Here is a 21,785-nt window from a genome sequence, read left to right as displayed (position 1 = left end):
CGTGGGGGCCTGTGTTTCCTTTCACAATCCTCTTTGCAGTTTTTACTGCGAGCTCTGCCCTGCCATTGGATTGGGGATACGCAACAGAAGATAATCTGTGCCTAACACACCATGTTTTCAGAAATTCTTGGAACGTGCTGGAAGTGAAAGGTGGGCCGCCATCGGTGCTGAGTTCTTCTTGGGCACCATGTTTGGAACAGTTGTCGGCATATGGACATCAATTTGGTTGTAGTAGTGTGACCCGATTCTAGGCGGTATAAAATTAGCCAACCAGTTAGCCTATCTGTGCAGGCAAGGTATGTGTGATCTCCAATATAAAAAATATCCATGACGATTTGTTGGAATGGCCACTCTGGGGATCGTGTTAGAATGATAGGCTCCCTTGGTTAACTAGGTGCGATGGTTGAGCATATCATGCAATTCGCCCTAATACTGCGGATGGATGCATCCATCCCTGGCCAGTACACCGATTCGTTGGCACGTGCTTTCATGCTGACTACTCCTTGGTGTGCAGAATGCAGGCAGTGTAGGACCTTTTTTCGTTGTGTTTTGGGGATGACGATCCTTCGATCCAACAATACTAGACCATTGTCAGTGCTAAGGCGGTGCCTCACCTCCCAATACTCACGGATTTCGGGCGCAGTGAGATTACGTGTTTTTGGGAAGCCTTGCTGTATTGTGTCTATTAATTTGTTATATTGTTGATCGCCACGACCTGCTGAACGAATTAGGTTTGGTGAATTAGGTATGGCTATATTACTGCTGTCTGCAAATGTTGCTATTAAGGCTGTTGACTCTGTTATGTTGCTTATGTTGTTCGACTCCAATATATCCATTTGAGAGGGTTTTGTTGGAAATACATCGAGGAGGGCTTGCACCATCGCCACTGGGTGGCGGGAAACTGCATCAGGGCCTCTGTGCCACTTCCCGGGGAAATGCTGTATGGTAAATCTGTATCTCAGGGTATTTTCCTTTAGTCTAAAGAGCCGGGGGTTTTGGATCTTGCTCAGATCACGATCGCCAAATATCCCCTTCAGAGGTTCATGGTCTGTGACCACTATGCTGTTTGGAGAACCCATGACGAACATACGGCATTTCTCCAATGCCCATGCTATTGCTGCTGCCTCACCCTCTATTGGTGTGTATCTGCGCTCAGCATCCGTGCAAAATCTGCTGCCGGCATATATCAGATGCCAACCTTCGGAACAGCAGATTGGGGCTTTTTCCATGGTACATTGGCAATGTTTTTGTAGGAGTAGGAAGCCCATTCCTTCTTTGCTCCAATCTGGAGCAAGGCAAGTTGCTCTGTCTTTGTCAAATGTTGCTACCCCCTTCTGGACTAGGTGAATTATAACTCGCTTGGAATCTTTGAATGCGTCTTCAAGGTTTTGATTCCAAGCAAATTTGGAGTTTTGTTTGATGAGGTCCCGAAAAGGCACCATAACTGGACCCAGTGAATATGCCCAGGCTACTTGGTTGACAAGCCCAAACCATGATCTGGCATCAGTAATTGTCTTTGGGACTGGAAAATCCTGTATCGCTTGTATCATGGACTCAGAAGGGGTCACTCCTGAAGAAGTTATCTGGAGGCCTCCAAATTGTACGACATCCTGACAGAATTGGAATTTGTCGGTGTTGAGCACAATTCCATTCTTAGCACATTGGAGCAGAAAATCGAAGGTATGATAAAAGGCTCCCTCAATGCTAGAGTCATATAGCAGGGTATCGTCTACTATCTTCACCTTGCGTGGGATATCTTATTATCTCATCGTATCTGCGAGTGTAAGCATCCCCAGATGTGACATATCCTTGAGGCATCCTAAGATACATGTATCGTCCCCACTCAGTTATGAAGGTGGTTAATGGTTGAGATTCTTTGTCTAAGAGAATCGAGTGGTATCCATCAACAGCGTCTAGGACTGTTTTCTTTGTTCTAGGTGGCACTTGCAGTGCCAACTGGAATGGCGACCCAGTATGGTGGGTTTCTCGCTTCCATTGAGAGTTAAGGTGTTGGTAATCTATTGTTCTATGTGGATTACCATTCTTTTTGGCAGTTATTACCATAGTACTGCACCAATCAGTAGGCATACCCACGGGTACTGGAGCTATGATACCTTTTTCTACATCCTTCCAAAGGGCTTGTCTTACTGGTTCCTTGAAGTGGAAAGGTACAGGAATTGGGTTATGCCTGGCTTTAGGGATTGCTCCCTCTTTGAGGTGAATGTGGGCAGCTGGGCCGGACATGGCTGGAAATATCCCATCTTTGTTGAATGTCGTTTTGGCAAACTTTTCTAGGAGCCAGCTCTTAAGTTTGCCTATGTTATCTTCTGTTGCGGGAAAAGGGAGGTTTTTGGGGCGATTTGGCAATTGATCTACACACTTTTTAGACTCGGTGTCTACCTCTTCATGTACGTCTGCTAAAGGGTTTGGAAAATGTTTGCGCAATATTCCCACATCGATGCAGGCTGCTCTGCTGAGATAAAGCCGTTGTATGCCCTTGCATATGTAGAGGGCTTGTTTAGTTGTTTTCCCTCTGACCACAAACTCAACTGGTAGCCAACCCTGACACATGAGTGTGAAACCTCCAACTGTTCGTATGATCTTTCTTGATTGGACAAGACTAATCTCTGTGAGGCCCATTTTGATTAAATGCTTTGGTCCCCCAAGACAAATGGCGGCACCACTGTCGGGAAAAACCTTTAGCGTTGTACTACAACTCCTAGGGATATTGACAGCTTGTCTGGGATCTGGTTTTGGTGAGAATGGGATTACTGATGCATTTATTTCAGTTAACAGATCACCTTCTGTAGTCATAATGGTGCCCCTCATTTGATCGAATGTGATATGGGCCATGAGTGTATTCATGGGAGCTTCTTGGTCTTCAAAACTTTTTATCACTGCCGGGCGATATTTCTTTGTCCGGCACACTGCTGAGAAATGGTTAAGTTTCCCACAAGTGTTGCACATTTGATTCCATGCCGGACATGTTAAATGGCGGGCACTTGTCCTTGGAGTACCGTGTTGGTGACTACCGCAACCTATGCAGGTTTGACGGGGTTCCTTATCAGCAATGTTATCGTTGTGAGTAGCAGTAGAGCTAATGCGAATATTGCCTCTGCTAGTCCGTACAGCACTGTTTTTTTTTTTTTTTGCGATACATTGACATCCGGACTGTAGCTATGTCTGAGGTATCAGTCATTGCGGTTTGGTCCCGTAGTGCAGACTCAAATGCCTCAGCATGACAAATATTTTGGTTGAGAGTTTTTAGCAACCCGGCTTTTGCCAGTAGATCGGTCTGAAGCGTATCATTCGATATCCCTTTGATAAATTGGTCCTTGATGTAAATGTCGGACAGGTCGTGATCGCAGTTGGGGCATGAGAAATTACAGTCTATGGCCGTGGACCTAAGACGAACAAGGTATTGTTGGATGGGTTCATCTTCATGCTGTGATATAGATGCAAATGTCATCCGATGGACCATGGGATTTAATTTTTGAGTTACCAATGCTTCTGTCATCTGTAGCAGCTTGTCTGGGTTGGTGGTGAAGAACTTAGGGTACATATTTATGATTGCGTTTTGAACGGATTCATCAGCGCAACTGTATAACTGGGTATTGGCCTGAGAAGTTGGCATGTCCGTTATTCTGGTGAATACTTCCCAGTCAATCCGAAATTTTCTGAATTGTTGAGGGGTCATTTCGAGATGAAGTTGGGGAGGCCTGGCAGCTGGTGCCTTAGCATAGGTGGTCTGGGTAGCGGGCTCCTTGGCTTGTCGAAGGATAGACAGAGCTTCTCCCATTGTTGTGATTCCCAATTCTCTTAGCATGGCTCGATCCATTACTTGAAGGTTTTCTTTCCTCAGTTTTTCCTTCACAAAAGTTGCAGCGTAGCTCTTGGCGGAATCGGCAGAAATGCCTGCTTTGAGGAAATAGTCTTCCCAATCTTCTGTCTCGAATCCTGTTCGTAGCACCATGTTGGATTGTGTAGTGGACTTTCGGTCAGCGTTCAAGTTGTGGATAACTTGACAAAGACTAAAGTTACTTCTCATGAAAGAGGAGAACTATTTATGGCACAATGGGAGATTCCATTGTGCACACATGGGCCAGTCTATTCCTTGGATTGTGATTGGCTGAATCACCTGATTGGATATGCTTGTACATAAATACAAGCCTTCAGTCCAGCTCAATCTGGTGTCTGTCTTGTGCATAAGCTGGACCCTTGGTAAGTGTTGCTGCTATTATTATTATTGTTGTTGTGTGTTATTGACTAACACAGTTTTTTTGATTATTCTACACATTCTTTCTTCCCTTCTCGCTTTGACGTCACACATGCCTCTCGTTTTCATAATATCGTCGCTGTCAAAGCCGTCAAAACTATAATTACATACGCCACGCGGGCACTAAAAAAAAAAAAAAAATCACAATTATGCACATATTCCGCACATTTTCTAATTAATAACAAATTACTTTCCACATGAGACTTTTAAATAAGGCGAACTTCGCCAGTTAAAACACCAAACTTAAAATAAGGGCATTATTTTCACTAAAGACTTACCTTTTAATCTTATTAATTCCACGAAGGACTTTCATCTAACATTCTAATCATAATGACTTCGCAAAAACTTTCACCAATCGGACCTTTGCTTATTCATCTTGTTGCTTTTGTTAAAAAATAAATGCGGTGCATTTCAAACCAGAAGGAGGTGTCATTTTGTTTTATTTCTTTTTTTTAAAATTATTATTTTGTTTGGGGCAAAGATATTTAATTTCGCTTAAACTTCTGCACCCCTACAAATATCATTGAATTGAGCGTCCTAAATTAGGAGATGAAAAAAATTAATGAATCTCTCAGTAAAAGAGAGTTGTTTCCCTCTGAACAGTGAATTATTGTAAAACAGCGCGCGCGTGTGTGTGTGTGTGTATATATATATATATAGATTTTTTTTGTGTGCATTGATATTCATATTAAAATCTTTCTATTTATTTAAAAAAAATACAACTTGGTTATATATGGATCGTGGAATTGCATTCATCTGCAAAATATCAAGCTAATTTGCATATTCTTTTAAACATTAATTTTAATTAATTCCCTATTAGTTTTTTTCGGTTATAGGATGATCATCGTTAGTTAACTGTAATTATGTTCATGCAGACATTCTACATGATTTATACTTGTGTAATATTTGCGTTAAAAAGATTATAGTAAACACAAACCTCTTTCTATATTGTTTTTTAAAATATAATTATCCACTGACACGTGTTTCGTCGTCTACAACTCATCAGAGTGGCTGGATCTAGCGAGATTCGAAATAAGCCACTCTGATGAGTTGCAGACGACTAAACACGTGTCAGTGGATAATTATATTTTAAAAACAATATACATACTGCTCCCCCATGTGGGGGTACCAAACTGGTTAAAGGGAAAATTATTCCCAACTCGCATTTAGGTAAAAATGCACTTTCGTAAATGATTGAATTCAAAAACGAATCGTAAAAACAAAAACAAATAACATCTAAACCTCTTTCTATATATATTTATGTATGTGTATATATAAATGTTTAAAAAATTTTGCCAAAAAAACTCCTGCCAGTTTTTGGTCTACAGACATGAAACTTCATATCTAAGGTATTTGAACCTTAAAAACTTTATACATGGGTTTTAGCCAGAGAAAATCGATGCAAAAGTGTGAAAAAAAAAAAAAAAAAAAAAAAAAAAAGAAAATGGAATTTGCCAGACGAATGTGCTTGCGTAACGTAATAACTGTTGGTTCATGTTTTAATTTTTAGCCCTGCAACAAACGTCTTCATAGCTCAGGCATTAACTTCAAAGGAAAAAGTAAATCGTAAGCTAAACGTTTTGGTTTCGATTCTCGGTAGTGGCAAACGAGTCATTTTTTTTTTTTTTTCACTTTTTAAATCATTACTATATATAGGGTAGAATATGATACAAAATCTGCATTAATCAAAGTATATTTAAGCATATTTTATGACCGGGCAATGCCGGGTGGGCTGTCAGTGTATATATATATATATATTCTAATTAAGCCGATGATGAAGGTTCGCATACTGGATTTCTCTCTTTTTACTATTAGGTCCCATTTGACTGGGGAGAGACTTCTCTTTGGGCTACTGCACTGCCTGGAAAAAATAATTTTCATTATTTCAGCTGTTTTGAAGACTTTCCAATCGAATTATATGCATCGTCACGCTGGACTTATTTTGGAATCCATTCTCTCTAAAAAAACTATTTTGCATTTCGGATCAACTTGAGAGGATTTTCATGCAAGCTGAAATATTATGTGCAGTTTTTTTTTATATATATTTTTTACATATCCAACATTTTTTCAGTTTTTTATTTGGCAATTTATAACTGCAATAAATTGCGGTTTCACTTAATGCCATAACTAGCAAATTTAAGCATTGCTACAAATATAATTTGCTGATTTCTTTATGTCCTCTGATGAGAAGAATAATAGCATTCTTTGAAACTCTGCGGAATAAGGACTTTATAAATTGGTTTTTGGAGCATTCAGTCGAAAAATAAATTTTTATTGTAAAGTTCAACTTACAGTTTTAATTTTCTTTCTCTTATATATATATATATATATATATATGCCCACCTGTTTAGGAGCCCGTAGAAAATGAACTCCCACACAAAGTTCTTTATATAACAGATGTAAAGAACCAAAGGAGAAATGTTTTTCGAAAGGGTCTTTATTTAAAAAAAAATTTTTTTTTTAAACCATACGCCTATAAATTTGGGTGTTTTGTGTATTGATACTCATTAAAAAAATCTTTCTATTAAAAAAAAATACAACCTTGTTATATATGGATCGTAGAATTGCATGCATCTGCAAAAGATATAGCTAATTTGCATATTCTTTTAAACATTTATTTTAATTAATTTCCTATTAGTTTTTTCGGTTTTCTTATGAGATGATCATCTTTAGTTAACTATTACGTGTAATTCATGCAGATATTCTACATGATTTATACTTGCGTAATATTTGCATAAAAAGCTAATAGTAAACACAAACCGCATATATATGCATGTATATTGTCATTTTTTTTTAATATAAACCTAGGTTTTTCTGTGTGTTTAATTACTTCAGTGACGTTGGTGCATTAATTCTGTAATAACCCTGGTAGTACTAAAACAACCTTTTATAGTATAAAAAAAAATAAAATAAAATGAAATAAAAAAGTTTTAAAAAACTATCGAAAAAATGTATTGGGTCACACTGACCTTTGAAGCATTGCCTGCAAGTTCCTTGGCCTTTTCTGCAATCATAAAAGCATCCGTAGCATTTTGGTCGGCACCACTCAATGCCCGTCTCGCCTTTTCAGTTTTCTGTTCGGCTTCTTCGATCATCTTTGTGATTTTAGACACTTTCTTCAGTGACTTCTCCGCATTGTCCTTATTTCGTACCACGTTTGAGTTAAAGTCTATAGAAACATTTTGAAAAGGCGTTAAAAATTATCAGGTCGAGCATATTGAAGGGAAAATACATTTCAAAAGCGAGAGTCAGAGAGAGAGAGAGAGAGAGAGAGGGGGAGAGAGAGAGAGGGAGAGAGAGAGAGAGAGGGAGAGCGAGACAGCGATAGAGAGAGAAATAAATTAATGAACTGAACAATTTTACTCACTTTTCAAAATTTTTAAAGTGTCTTGGGCTTCTTTAAGGATTTCTTCGCCCCTTTCTGCAGCCTCTCGGGCTTTGATGTTGGCCGTATATACCTTGGCCATAAGATTATCAGCTTCCTAAAAGGTGAATAAAATAAAATTAAAACAAACAAGCGAAATTATTTTTTTTCCTGTTATTTTCTCTGTCAACAGTTTTAAAGTAATCAGCGATATTTACTTGTAAATATAGTGATGATGTGGCACTTGTAGGGATGTTTATCTGTTCTTCATCCTTCTCTTAGCAAGAGAAGCAATTAAAGATAACAAACAACACTGTACCATAATATTCGTGAACATGTTATTCTCCTGATTGTCTGAGCGATGGAAAAATACAATTGCAAATTACTTCAAATCTTTATCCAGTCATGGCTGACGGAACGAGAGCAAGCTAACCCCGTGAAGTAAATAAAAGGTTCTGCTAGAAATTCCGTCAAAATTCTCAACTTCGACAGACACGTTCCCAGAGTTTGACAGATATATCTTAAGGTCGGAGGTTATAGCGGCTGAAACGTTGTGAAAATAAAATTCAAGATGAGAACAGTAGTCCGAAGAATCCAAATAATATGAATAACCAATCCTCATCTCAAAAATTCAGAAACGTAAAATAAAAAGGTATAATTTTTAAAACAAAACAAAAAAGGGTATAATTTAAATTAAAAGGTGTAATTTAAAAAAAGAGGTATAATTTTTAAAGCAAAAAAAAAAGGTAGAATTTAAAAAAGATATACTTTTTAAAACAAAAAAAGGTATACTTTTTAAGACAAAAAATAGGTAAAATAAATAAAAAAAGGTATAATTTTAAAACAAAAAAAGGTGTAATTAAAAAAAGGTATAATTTTTAAAACAAAACAAGAAAGGTATAATTTAAAAAAAGGTATAATTTTTAAGACAAAAAAATAGGTATAATTTAAAAAAAGGTATACTTTTTAAGACAAAAAATAGGTAAAATAAAAAAAGGTATAATTTTAAAACAAAAAAAAAAGGTGTAATTTAAAAAAGGTATAATTTTTAGAACAAAAAAAAAAGGTATAATTTAAAAAAGGTATAATTTAAAAAAAAAAAAAAAGGGTATAATTTTTTAGATTTTTTTTTTGTTGTTGCTTTTAAATATTTTGTTTTATAATAAACGAATGATAAAAAATGTTTTCTTAAATGACCTTTTGGCAATTCGGAATCTTAACTTATTGGTCTAAGCCAATTAAATATATCTTACCAAGAATTGTAAGAAAAAAATGATTTTTTTTTAAACTATTTCAATTATATATTATTGTCATTGGAATCCTTTGAGATGAGTAATTTGTATATTTATTTGCGAACTATTATTCTTATCTTCATAATTGTTTTACCACGTTTCGGCCAACTATTCTTCTGGCCTTCTTCAGGTGGTTAGCATTTTCGGCAGATTTGCCGTTTGGTTGTACAAATAGCCACGAAGCCTATTATCACAAAAAGGACACGTTGGGTTAACACCGGTATATAACGATTAATGTGAACAAACGTTTGTTTATATTTATGTGATTATTGAAAGTGTAATCCTATGATTAAAATTTAATTTAATCACGTTTAACAAATAAAAAAAGAAATAATGAAAGATCAAGTTTTAAACTTCATCTTGCATTATCTCTTTTTTTGTTTATTTGTTAACTAACCAACGTATTATTTGTATTGTTCAATATTTTAAATTTTAAATTATAAAATAAAACACATTTAATCATTTTAAAACTTTATCTTTCATTATTATTATTTTTTTATTTGTTAAAAAATGTGGTTCACATTAACCGCTATATACTGGTGTTTTAGATTAGGTCCACCTCCAGAATTTTCTTTTAAATGAAAACTTATAGATTTTCGACTATGCTGAATACGAAAATCGCATTGAAATTTTGCATAAATAAGTAGTTATCGAGATATTAAAAATTTTATTATGCATTGTATTTTTTGACAGCCATCTTTTTTTACGCGCATGCAGTGTCAGTCATAGATGAGTAGATTTGTTTATGGTGCGCGCACACGCGCGTAAAAAGATGGCCGCCAAAGAATACAATGCATAATACAACTTTTTATATCTCGATAACTACTTCTGCAAATTTTCAATGCGATTTTCGTATTCAGTATAGTCGAAAACCTTTAAAAGTTGTCATTTAAAAGAAAATTGTGGAGGTGGACCTAATCTGAAAATTTACCGAAAGCTTTATGACATTAATAATAAAAAAGTAAAATGCGATGATATTGTCATTTTTCTTAAATTAAACATTCAATTAAGTGTAAGGAAAAATATTTTTCAAGTATTTTAGTAAAAATAGATTTACCTCCCTTAAACCAATAAGGGAAGATTTCAGATTGCCACTTTTTCTATTACTGCTACAATTTTATTGGCTCAGTGTTTGGACACTTTCCGGCGTTTTATGTAAACTGCTCGGAAAAATTCCGACTATAATACTGTCCATATTATACATAAGTACCTAAAAATATTGTTAACAAAATACATTAAAAAAAAAAAAACCCAACTTACCTCCCTTAGTTTGTTCATGGTTTGTTTAAAAAAATACGAGAGTTAACTCCCTTATATTTGTAGAAATAACGCAGCGAGGAATTGCGATCATTTCATAAGCGTCAATATCTATCATCAATCCGCATAAAGATTACAATAGTTGACCTACCTGCTGTTTGATGTCGGCCTCTTCCAACAATAATAGGGCCTTTTTTTTCTCTTTATAGACGGCGTTGAGAATGTTTTCATTTTCGTTGAGGGTGTCTTGAACGACGTTTCTCATCTCACGAGCCTTTAGAAGGGATAGAAAAATAAAATCAAATAAAATCAAAGGATATTATACTGCATTACTTTTTTGATGAGGATTGCGCAGCGGATAAAAGTGTTAAGCATAATCAGTTTTAAGTGACACTCTTCTGGAAGTTGTTTCGGTATACTTAGGCTCACCATCTATAATATAAATCTCACCTGCCTCTTTAAATGTATGTATGTATTGCAGGTCTCACAAAAACTTTCGACAGAGGCGACGGATTTTCATAAGATCGGTATCATTTTGAAGCTCGACCCTTCGAATGACAAATATCGAAAAATTGACTAGAAACATCAATTCTTTCACCTGGGCACTTTTCTACAGGAAGGGGAAGCAAAAAATCGTTCCTTCATGACAATTTAGCCAAACATGCATGCACAAAAAACGTTCTTTTTTAAATTAGTTTAAATATAAAAAAAAAAAACGACCTAATTTCGGTCATAGACCAGTCGTTATAGTAGCAGTGCTATCTTAAAATTGCACATTCGAGCCGAGATATATATTTTTTTCTTCAATTTTTTAAGCTTTAATATTGAAACAGGGTTATTTATGCCATTTTTTGTTCGTTTTTTATTTTTTTATTTTTCCATCACGTTCGTTGTTTTTTGTTCGTTTTTTTATTTATTTTTCCATCACGTTCGTTGTTTTTTGTTCGTTTTTTTTTAAAATTTATTTTTCCATCACGTTCGCTGTTTTTTGTTCGTTTTTTTTTTATTTGTGGCATCTCAAAAATCAACCAAGAGAGGAAATTAGATGCGTTTGATTCCAAATGCCTTAAAAGGATTCTAGGGATCAAATGGAGTGATTGAACTACCAACAAAGTCAGAGATCACCTTCCATAGTTATTGTCAGCTCAGCACGTTTTGGTCAACTAATCCTCTGGTCGCCTTTGAATACGATTGAAATTGCTATCTTCAGACAATGCTCACCTAGAACCATAGATTCAACGTCTATCCACTGCACATTGAGACGACAACTATGTAAGGCAGTGGTTGCTGAGGATGCAGTTGAGAGAGTCAGCATTCCTATCCCATCGTGATTACTCACCCGACGAAGGCCAGATGATTAGTTGGCTGTTTTTTTTGTTTTTTTTTTGGTTGGTTGGTTGGTTTGTGGCACAATGACGTAGTCCCTTTTGTAGGAGCTAAGGGCTTCTACATTAATAACCCCTATATCTAGCTTCTAACCTTGTGCCTGACTTTGTGATGAAGTTAAAAACGTTTCATGCAGGTGTTTTGTGGGGTTGGGAACGTTAGATCATGTTGGTTGGGTTTTAATGACAGGTGTTTATGAAACTTTTAAAGGTCAGACTTACACTCGGATATCTGAAGTTGAAAAATAAAACATTGCGTGAAACGCATATTTGTCTCTCTCTTTCTTTCTCTCATTCACTCCTTTTCTCTCTCTTTCAATGAAGAAAGAGAGAAATGAAATAGAATTTCATTGATTTAAACCAGTTAAGGTTTTGCACGCCATACGCGATGGGTCGGCTAAATGTACTCTTGATTGTTAAACCTTTAATTATATATATTTTTATAAAAATGCATTCGCTCGCTGTTTTTATACAAGTGTTCGATTTCAGCTTACCATTAATGCCGACGACAGAAAGCTGCCTGTAACGACACAATGAACATGCAACAAGCGACGATGGGAAGATGCCTGCAGTGACCACACATAATGCGACCCGTGCAGGACGGCTATAGCTGACGACGGAGCGACCTGTTTTCGTTAATGTTTCCAGCATGTGTATCATTTAGATATCGTTGGATATTGTTTATTCCCCGAGAAGCTAGTTGCGTTCCCAAGACGTTCCTCAACCAAGCAACCCTCCTGGGGGAGGCGACGGTCATTTCATGCTGAAATTGTTTAGGGTTTTCCCAATGGGATTTTGTTATAACATTTGTTTTTTTTTACTAGGAGTTTTTGTTGTATTGCGTTGATGGGTTACTTTTGTATTTGTTCAAATTTTAAGTTTCATCTTTTAGAAAAAAGATTGGTATTTAATTTTTTAAATTTTTTTTTGCGGTTTGGATGCTTGATATTTATATTTCGTTGTAATAGCACTTGAACAATTCAGTCATTTGATATCAATATTATAATACTGTTGTGCATTATATTAAAGGGTCTTTTTTTTGGGGGGGGGGGCTATATTCTTTGGAAGAATTCTATTTCTTTGATATAGGATAGGATTTTTCCGATGTTGTTTTTTTTCCAAAGATTTTCTTGGGGTTTTTTCCTTTCAATGTTCTTCCCTGATTTCTGAGAGGTCTATGCACTCGGTTAGCAGGTGCTTTGTAGTGAGTGGTGTTTGGCAGGGAATACATTGTGGTTGTGTTTCTCCTTTTAGAAGGTAGGAATGTGTTAGGTGTGTATGACCTATTCTCAGTCTTGTTAGTATGACATTTTGTTTTCTGCTGTTTGTTTTTTGATTTCCCTGTTTTGTTATTTTTGACATGATTTTGTATCGTTTGTTGTTTGGGAAATCAATCCAGTAGTTTTGACATTTATTTTGGACTAGAAAAGTTCTAGTATTTGATTTTTTGCAGTTTGGATGCTTGATGTCAATATTTCGTTGTGATAACACATCAACAATTCAGTCATTCGATATTAATATTATTATACTACTAGAATTTCAGCCCGACGTTGCCCGGGTGTTTGGAGGTGTATGTTGAGCATAAAAAAAGAGGTCAATTTTTTTTTTTTAAACTTTGACCCCTTAAAATTTGTTGGGGCTCAAATCAAGTTATTAAGTTAGATCCATGTCCAAGGAACCTATATCTAAAATTTCAAGTGTTTAGACCCAAAATTAGCGGAGGAGTTTGGTAGAGTTCTCAAAGGTCAAATCGTTGAACTTTGACCCCTTAATAGCCAAATTTCTGGCCGAAAATAGATTAAAAAGATTTTCCCAAATCTCAGTACCCTGTATATCAAATTTCGAGTCTGTAGAATGAAAATTGACAGAGTTATTGCGTTGGAAAATGTACACAGACACGTTCACGTTTATAGATATATAGATTGTCTATTATATTAAAGGGTCTTTTTGGGGAGAGGGTTATATTCTTTGGAAGCATCCTATTTCTTTGATGGAAGGTAGAATTAAATAGTTGGCTGAAACGTCGTGAAACAACAACTATAAAAATGATAACTGTTCGCAAATAAACAAAAATAAATAAATATGATTTAAGATGTAACTGAAGAAGATTAGAAGTTACATCGTCTGAAGCACTGCCTGTTTTATAAGTATTTTAATGGTAGATGCTCCGACAGTCTACAAGCCCTTCTACCCCTGACAAACAGCTAAATTCCACCCCTTCACAGTAGCGATTTCCAGATTACAGAAAGCCTTTTACTCTAATAGTTTCTTCCCTTAAACTGACAGATTTTGGAATTCCCTTCCGGGTCCCTGCTTCCCTTACTATAATAAGTTCAAGTGTAATGTAAACAAACATCTCGCTACTCAATCCCCTACATAGTATCCCTACAAATTATGTCCTAGATAGTAGCTCCCCCCCTTGCATCAACGTAGCAATTTCAAGTGTTTAGACTCAAAATTGGCGGAGGAGTTTGGTAGAGTCTTCAACTTTGACCTATTGGCAGCCAAATTTTCGTCCAAAACTGATTAAACATCTTGCTGCATGTCCGAGTACCCTTTATGCAAAATTTCAAATGTTTAGACCAAAAATTGGTTGAATAGTTTGCTAGACACCGCAAAGGTCAACTCTTTTGAACTTTGACGGCCAAATTTTCGGCGAAAAACTGATTGAAAAGCTTGCCTCATGGCTGAATACATTTTATGTAAAATTTCAGATGTTTAGACCAAAAATTAGCTGAAAGGTCAAATTTTTAAAATTTTGACCCCAATTTTGACCCCTTAACATTGATTGTTTTGAGCTCAAATCGAATTAAAAAGTTTGATCTATGTCCAAGGAACCTACATCTAAAATTTCAAGTGTTAAAATCCAAAATTGGCAGAGGAGTTTAGTAGAGTTTTCGAAGGTCAAATCGTTGAACTTTGACCCCTTGACAGCCAAATTTCTGTCTGAAAACTTATTAAACAGATTTTCCCGAATCTCAATACTCCTTATGTTAAATCTCGAGTCTGTTGACTGAAAATTGACAGAATAGTTTGGTAGGAAAATGTACAAACACAGACAATTCACTTTTATAGATATACTAGCATGGGTGCCCGACGTTACCCGGGTGTTTGGAGATGTATGCTGAGAAAAACGGTCAATTGTTTTAACTTTGACCTCTATTATGACCCCTTAACATTTGTTTTTGGGCTCAAATCAAGTTATTAAGTTAGATCATTGTTCAAGAAACCTATATCTAAAATTTCAAGTGTTTAGACCCAAAATTGTCGGAGGAGTTTGGTAGAGTTATCAAAGGTCAAATCGTTGAATTTTGACCCCCTTGACAACCAAATTTCTGGCCAAAAACCGATCACATCGATTTTCCCAAATCTCAGTACCCTGTATATAAAATTTCGAGTCTGTAGACTTTAAATTGACAGAGTTATTGCGTAGGGAAATGTACACACAGACACGTTCACTTTTATAGATATATAGATAGATGTGTGTGTATACACGGTATTCATGTAGATACTGATCCAGACGTAACTCAGCGTTTGCCCGGCTTTCCCCAGAACATGACGTCAACAGTCGGATAATGTTGAGCGTTGCCGATGAAATAACAACGCTACGTAAAAAAAAAAAAAAAAAAAAAAATTTTTTTTTAAAGGTATTTTTTACGACCTTCCCCAGCGTAGTATATAAACACCCTCAACCCCCCTATGTTATGAACGGTTTTCGGAATACCCCCCCCCAAACTATGAAAGTCGTTCTTAACATGGGGAGATGGGGGGGGGTTATTCCAAAAGCCGTTCATAACATGGGGAGGTTGAGGGTGTTTATACTACGTTGGGGCAGTCAAGTTGAAAATCACTGCATGGCATTCTAATTGGCTCAGCTTTATGTTACGTCAACAACAGCAAAACCCGAGCTATTGACGTCAGGTTTCGGGGAAAGTCGAGCGACCGCTGAGTTACGTCTGGATCGATTTTCAGTATTTACTTCAACAGTGCTCAATACATGAGCATAGTTAGGTATTCAACAGTGCTCAATATATGATCATAGCATGGAAATATGTTTATAATAGGCTTCCCATTTACATCCCTATAAAGAATCGTTAGGCTATGGTTCCTTACGAGGATAAAACCTGGAAGTCCCTGTAACTTAATTACTATAAATATTTTATTAACTTATCTATATATTAATACGATAGCGTGTGTATTCTTTTACCTGTCACGCTTACATCCGGGTCATTTAATTGTTATGTTCTATTTCTTATAAATAATTTTACCAAAAATTCTTCATAAGTTTTGGTTTCGGTTTCGACTATAGCTAATGCCACTGAAGTCATCTATTTTTTTTTTTTTTTTTTTTTAATATAAATAATTTTATCAAGAATTCTTCATAAGTTTTGGTTCCGGTTTCGATTATGGCTGAAGGAACTCAAGTTATATATATATACATATATTTTTTTCATAAGTTTTTATTTCGGTTTCGATTCAAGCTAATGCACCCAAATCATATGGATATATTTTTTTTTTTTTATTTGAAATCACAACTTTGTACTATATAAAAATCGATAGAACATTAACTCTATAATAATATATACGAAATCTGCAAGAATTAAAATATCATATTTAAGCGTACTTTACGGTCGGGCGTTCGTGCTAGCTTAGATAAATACTTTTGCAGTTTTAACAAAAGAGCTACAATATCAGAGCGTCTCCATTTACACTGAACATCTGCACAATGCCAATATCAATATATTATATATGAATGAGTCCCCTGTGGAATTTTCACGGGTCCCGCTAGTATATATATTATCAATTTATCATCGAGTTCTAACTTGCATTTAAAGACGATTTCCCCGGTGGAAACACTGCTTACCTCTTGTTGAATACGTTCAGCTTCCTTTATCAGGTGATCCACATTAACATCGGACAGGTTATACTTTCCAATATTGACGTTGATCTTCAACGCCTCCTCGTGAGCCATTATGGCCTTCCTTTTTGCGTCCTCAGAGAGCGATAGCGTTTGTTCGTACAGTCGTTTATTGTTGTCATGTCTACAAGACAGATAAAAAAAAAAAGAAAAAAGGTTAACATTAAAGAAAATTAGATTTTTTTTTATATATAAAAAGATTTTTTTCTTTATTATAGCACAAGTGAAAAATTTAGAAAGGAGATAAAGTACAAAATATAAAATGCATAATATTAAAGAAAATTACATTTAAAAAAAAAAAAAAAATTTTTTTTTTTCACTTTCACCCCGAAACAAGACACATTGCCACTTTGATGCAAGGGGCTATTAATTGGAACTATGCCCATAAAATTGTTGGTTTACGTTGCATTTGAACTCCTGCATATCAGTACAGTTTGCAAAGCAGGTAGCAGGAAGGGAATTCCAAAGTCTAGCTGTTCGAGGGAAGAAACTATTAGAGTAGAATGCTCTGTGGTATTTAGAGACTTCAACAGTGAAGGGGTGCGATTTTGTTGCTAAGCGGGTTTGTTGGGGATATGTATGTTGAGGGGGCACAAGTGCAACGAGTTCATCAGAACACATTCCATTAAAATACTTGTAAGACAGGCACAGGGACGCAACATTGCGGTGATGGGACAGGGGTTGGAGCTTAGTTGACAAAGTGGGACCTATTAGATTGAAGACCTTTTTTTGGACCCTATACAAGAGGGAGAGACTATACAAGAAGGAGAGACTAGTGGTAGATGCACCAGCCCAGATGTGGCAACAATACTCCATGCATGGATGAATGGTGGCCTTGTAGAGGTACAGGATACTCTCAAGTGCGAGCAGTTTTCTAGCATGATAGAGGGAGCACACCTTCCTCGCAGCAGCCTTTGTAACGTCCTCAATAGATTTGTTCCAGTTTATATTACCGGCAATTTTTTTTTTTTTTTTTTTTTTACATACAAATGTACATTTAAAGAACCTGAGCAGGAAGAGAATTCAATAATTTTTCATTTAGCACAAGAAACAGTAAATCTTACCGTGATATCAGCTTGTGGATTTCGTTGGCAAGTTCTGATGGACGCTCTGACATTTCCTTGGCAAGCTCAAGGGCTTCGCGAGACGTTTGCAAGGCTTCATGAGCGGTTTGATTAATGATCTTTGCGTCGTTCATTTGCCTGTGAAAGAGAAAATACGGAAAAACATAATTTGAGTAAAACAAAAAAAATAGTATAGGCACGAACTCAAAAGATTGGCTGACACAGAAGAGTTAGGGTTAGAAGAGGGGGAACATAGAGGCAGGGAGACATGAGCGCTGGGGGAGATGCATACGTGAGTATGCATACAAGATGAGAGAAAAATTATGTGTGGGTGCAGAGAAGGAACGGCACGAGTTTGCAGGAGTACAAGAGAAAGGTTTGCTTAGAGAGAAGGAGTGAGGAATGGGGAGGCACACATACCAGGAGAGAGGAACTTAGGGGTAGCACGCTCATATGGAGAGAGATAGAGTAAGTAGAGGCACGCTCATGTGAAAAAAAAAACAAAAAAAAAAAAAACGAAAAAAAAAAACAAAAGGAAGAGAGCCACGCCCACGTGGAAAAACAACAAGAGAGAAGGGTGAAGCTGACACGCCCAGGTGGAAAAACAGTGGGGGCGGGTGAAGCTGACACGCCCAGGTGGAAAAACAGTGGTGGGGGGGGGGAAGCTGACACGCCCACGTGGAAAAACAGAGGGGGGGGGAAGCTGACACGCCCACGTGGAAAAACGGAGGAGCTAGCACCCTCATACGAAGTAACATGGGGGGGACACACAAATGCGATAATCCACTGACCTGTTGGCCGCAATCCTGGCCATTTCAGCTATCCTTGTCATTTCCTGAGACTTTATTCCGTATTTCTCGATAGTCGACTTGGCTCTTCGTAGCGCAGCTTGACCTTCGATATTCAAGTAATTGTGGGCCTTATCCACCTCGTTCTCAGCTCTCCGAATGGCTTCCTTTGCCTCGTCAATGTACCGCCGACTTGTACGTACATCGCTGTCCATATCTGTCAGGCTGTTTGATATCAAACCGCACTTCGCCATTATTTCTTCGATTGCCTTCTCCAGATCCTTCAGCTGGTTTCCGAACGTGCTGTTAACGGCTAAAAAATAAATAAAATAAAAATAAAATAAAATAAAAATAAAATAAAATAAAAATAAAATAAAATAAAAAAATAAAAGCCGAAAGGTCACACGTTAACATTAGATTATAAATTTATATAGATTATAAAATAAGAGGGAGTTGAGGAATTAGATTTCATTGAAGATATAATGAAAATAAAAAAAAATAGGAAAAAAAAAAAAAAGCAGCTGTCCGTCTTATCGTCAAATTCCGTGTATTTGTTTACTTTTTTTTTTTTGGTAGCTGATCATTCCAATTCACAATGAATACCCTGGAAAAGTCTTATAAATGTTTACCAGTTTTCAAATACAAACGAACTTGGCCATTTTTCAGAATATTTTTAAACTGGCAAACATTAATCAGAAGTAACTTTTCCATGGCATTCATCGTGAAGCAAATCGATCAACTGACTAAAGTAAAGACTCGCAGAATTTGAGGATAACCGAATGATTTTGCTTCTATATAATATACAGAATTATCTCCCTTTGGTTTACATATAAAAGAAATAGACAAGGAGTCTAAAAATGTACTCACACTTCGAATGACGCTAAAGTCATTAAGTAAAATGGAATAATAATAAAATATATATCAGGTGTATTTGAAAGTCAAATTACAACGCAATATTACGAAAATAAATATTAAACTTATTTGAAATTTATAATTTAAATATATTTCGGAGTAAAACTCCATCCTCATTATTTTGTACATTTTTTTTTCTTCTTTCTTGCCATATTGTAAAGTTGGAAAAATAAAGGTCAGTTAGTAAAGATCCGCGCGTTGTCTCTCAGCGGTTGTATTTTGAAATGCCGGAACGGTGCGCTGGCTACGCGAGATTAATATCAGGGGTGCGAGTTCCGTTATAGAAGCGTGGATTTAATTTGAATAAAATATATTTTTTTTAACGGCATATCAACCCTTTGTGGGTTATTTAATGCCGAATCCAGTTATTTTGGGAATAGTATTCGATGTTGTATCCAGTTATTTTATATGAGATTTTTACGGTATCCGTTTATTAGAATGCTATGTGAAACTAGTTGAATAAAATTTTTTTTAGTTATTTCATTTCATTATTAAGATATTCATAACAAGTACAGATTAGTTAACAATTAAGACACGCTTATTATTAGTTATCTGCAGTTGAGTAGTTTTTTTCTTGCTAGGCTGGACAGTCGATTTGCTAATTTCGTTTCTCTAAGATTCGCATTCCATTTTTTACATCCGTTCACAGCCGCCATCTTCCGTATTTGTTAACATTGCCAAAAACACACACATTATATATATATATATATATATATATATATATATACGCCACTAGACAGCCTGATCTGGTAGCACCGGTTGAATAAAATACAATATGCATCAGGTGCACTTGAAAGCTTTAAATTACAACTGAATATTACGAAAATAAACAGATATACTTGTTTGAAATTTATACAGGGTGACCCCCCCCCCCCAAAAAAAAAAAAACGAAATGCACGGAGCTAAATGGAGGCCATCTAGAACATATGCTGTAAATCGGAGAAAAAAAAGACCCTAGTGTTTTGATGTGATGTTTTGAATATAATAAACTAGTTATGACCAAAGTTTCGTTTCATTTCATTCGGACAAAACACTAAGAAACGGGGCCTAATTAGAGTTGGGGCCCGTTTTTTTTTTTGGGGGGGGGAATCACCCTGTATATACAACCGCTGAGAGACACCGTGTGGATCTTTATTACTGACTTTTCTTTCTCTAACTTTACAATATGGCAATATAAAAAAAAAAAAAAAAGTACAACAATACTGAGAATGGAGTTTGACTCCGAAATATATTTAAATCATAGCGCATCCGATGCATACTTTATTTTATTCAAATTAAATCAACGCTTCTATAACGGAACTTATACCTCTGAGTTTAATCTCGCATAGCCAACGCATCGTTTCAGCATTTCAAAATACAACCGCCGAGAGAACGCGCGGATCTTTACTACTGACTTTCCTTTCTCCGACTTTACAACATGGCAAGAAAGAAGAAAGATGTACAAAATATTGAGTATGGAGTTCGACTTCGAAATATTTAAATTATAAATTTAAAGCAAGTAAAATATTCGTTTATTTTCGTAATATTGCGTTGTAATTTGGCTTTCAAGCGCATTTTATTTTATTCAAATTAAATCAACGTTTCTATAACGGAACTCACACCCTGACGTTAAAATAAAATAGTTTTGAATACAAAAGACAAATGTAATTGAAGAATCGTGTTCGCGAATGTTCAAATTGATGGTCATTATTGTCCAAACAATGCTGATAACAGTTGAAGTGCGAGTACATTTTTTTGAGACACCCTGTATATATGTATATTTCTGGCTACAGTGTTATTGCTAAACACCTTACTAAACAACACTCTTAAAATATTAAAAAAAAAATATTAAAAAAAAAATATTAAAAAAAAAATATTAAAAAAAAAATATTAAAAAAAAAATATTAAAAAAAAAATATTAAAAAAAAAATATTAAAAAAAAAATATTAAAAAAAAAATATTAAAAAAAAAATATTAAAAAAAAAATATTAAAAAAAAAATATTAAAAAAAAAATATTAAAAAAAAAATATTAAAAAAAAAATATTAAAAAAAAATATTAAAAAAAAAATATTAAAAAAAAAATATTAAAAAAAATATAAAAAAAAAAATTTTTTTATTATGCTCGTCTTTTAGTTGTTTCACGACCTTTCCACCATAGTTCCGGAATAGTTTGCCGAAAATAAAATCTGTATATAATTTAATTAATTGGAATTTATTATTGAGAGGAGTATTTAAAAAAAAAAATTTTTTTTACATATGCATAACCATTTATCAAGGCCCAGAGACCACTCGAGGATAAGGGTTAATGAGTGTACAGTAATGAATTGGACAATATAGCACTCGTTAGTAATGGAAATCCGGTAAATTTGTTAACTTAAGAACTTGTTTACATTGGACTTGAAGACAACCATATTGTAGTCAGCTGGAAAGCAGGAAAACGGAAGACAATTCCACAGGTGTGCAGTTCTAAGAAGCTTTGTTCATGGAATCTACGTTTAGGTTTAGGCACAGATAAAGAGTGGGGGGAATTATTGATAGTGTTTTCTGCT

General features: G+C 35.5%; 1 protein-coding gene across 1 annotated transcript in view; it reads right to left on the bottom strand.

Annotated features, from left to right (window-relative positions):
* The window catches only part of LOC145268713 (laminin subunit gamma-1-like), a 283,372-nt gene that overhangs the window by 13,589 nt on the left and 247,998 nt on the right, over positions 1 to 21,785 (bottom strand). The window contains exons 19-24 of the mRNA XM_080124256.1: positions 18,348 to 18,657; positions 17,557 to 17,694; positions 16,439 to 16,616; positions 10,341 to 10,463; positions 7,644 to 7,758; positions 7,246 to 7,445 (exon numbers count right to left, since the gene is read on the bottom strand). Coding sequence (XP_079980382.1) covers positions 7,246 to 7,445; positions 7,644 to 7,758; positions 10,341 to 10,463; positions 16,439 to 16,616; positions 17,557 to 17,694; positions 18,348 to 18,657 — 1,064 coding nt within the window. The remainder of the gene's footprint in view (positions 1 to 7,245; positions 7,446 to 7,643; positions 7,759 to 10,340; positions 10,464 to 16,438; positions 16,617 to 17,556; positions 17,695 to 18,347; positions 18,658 to 21,785) is intronic.

The sequence above is a fragment of the Euprymna scolopes genome, chromosome 44 (genome assembly GCF_053919585.1).
Source record: "Euprymna scolopes isolate OS-2025 chromosome 44, ASM5391958v1, whole genome shotgun sequence".
In the NCBI taxonomy this organism is placed as follows: domain Eukaryota; kingdom Metazoa; phylum Mollusca; class Cephalopoda; order Sepiida; family Sepiolidae; genus Euprymna; species Euprymna scolopes.
The sequence above is the reverse complement of the archived record's forward strand: the minus strand, read 5'-3'. Positions and strand labels throughout refer to the sequence as shown.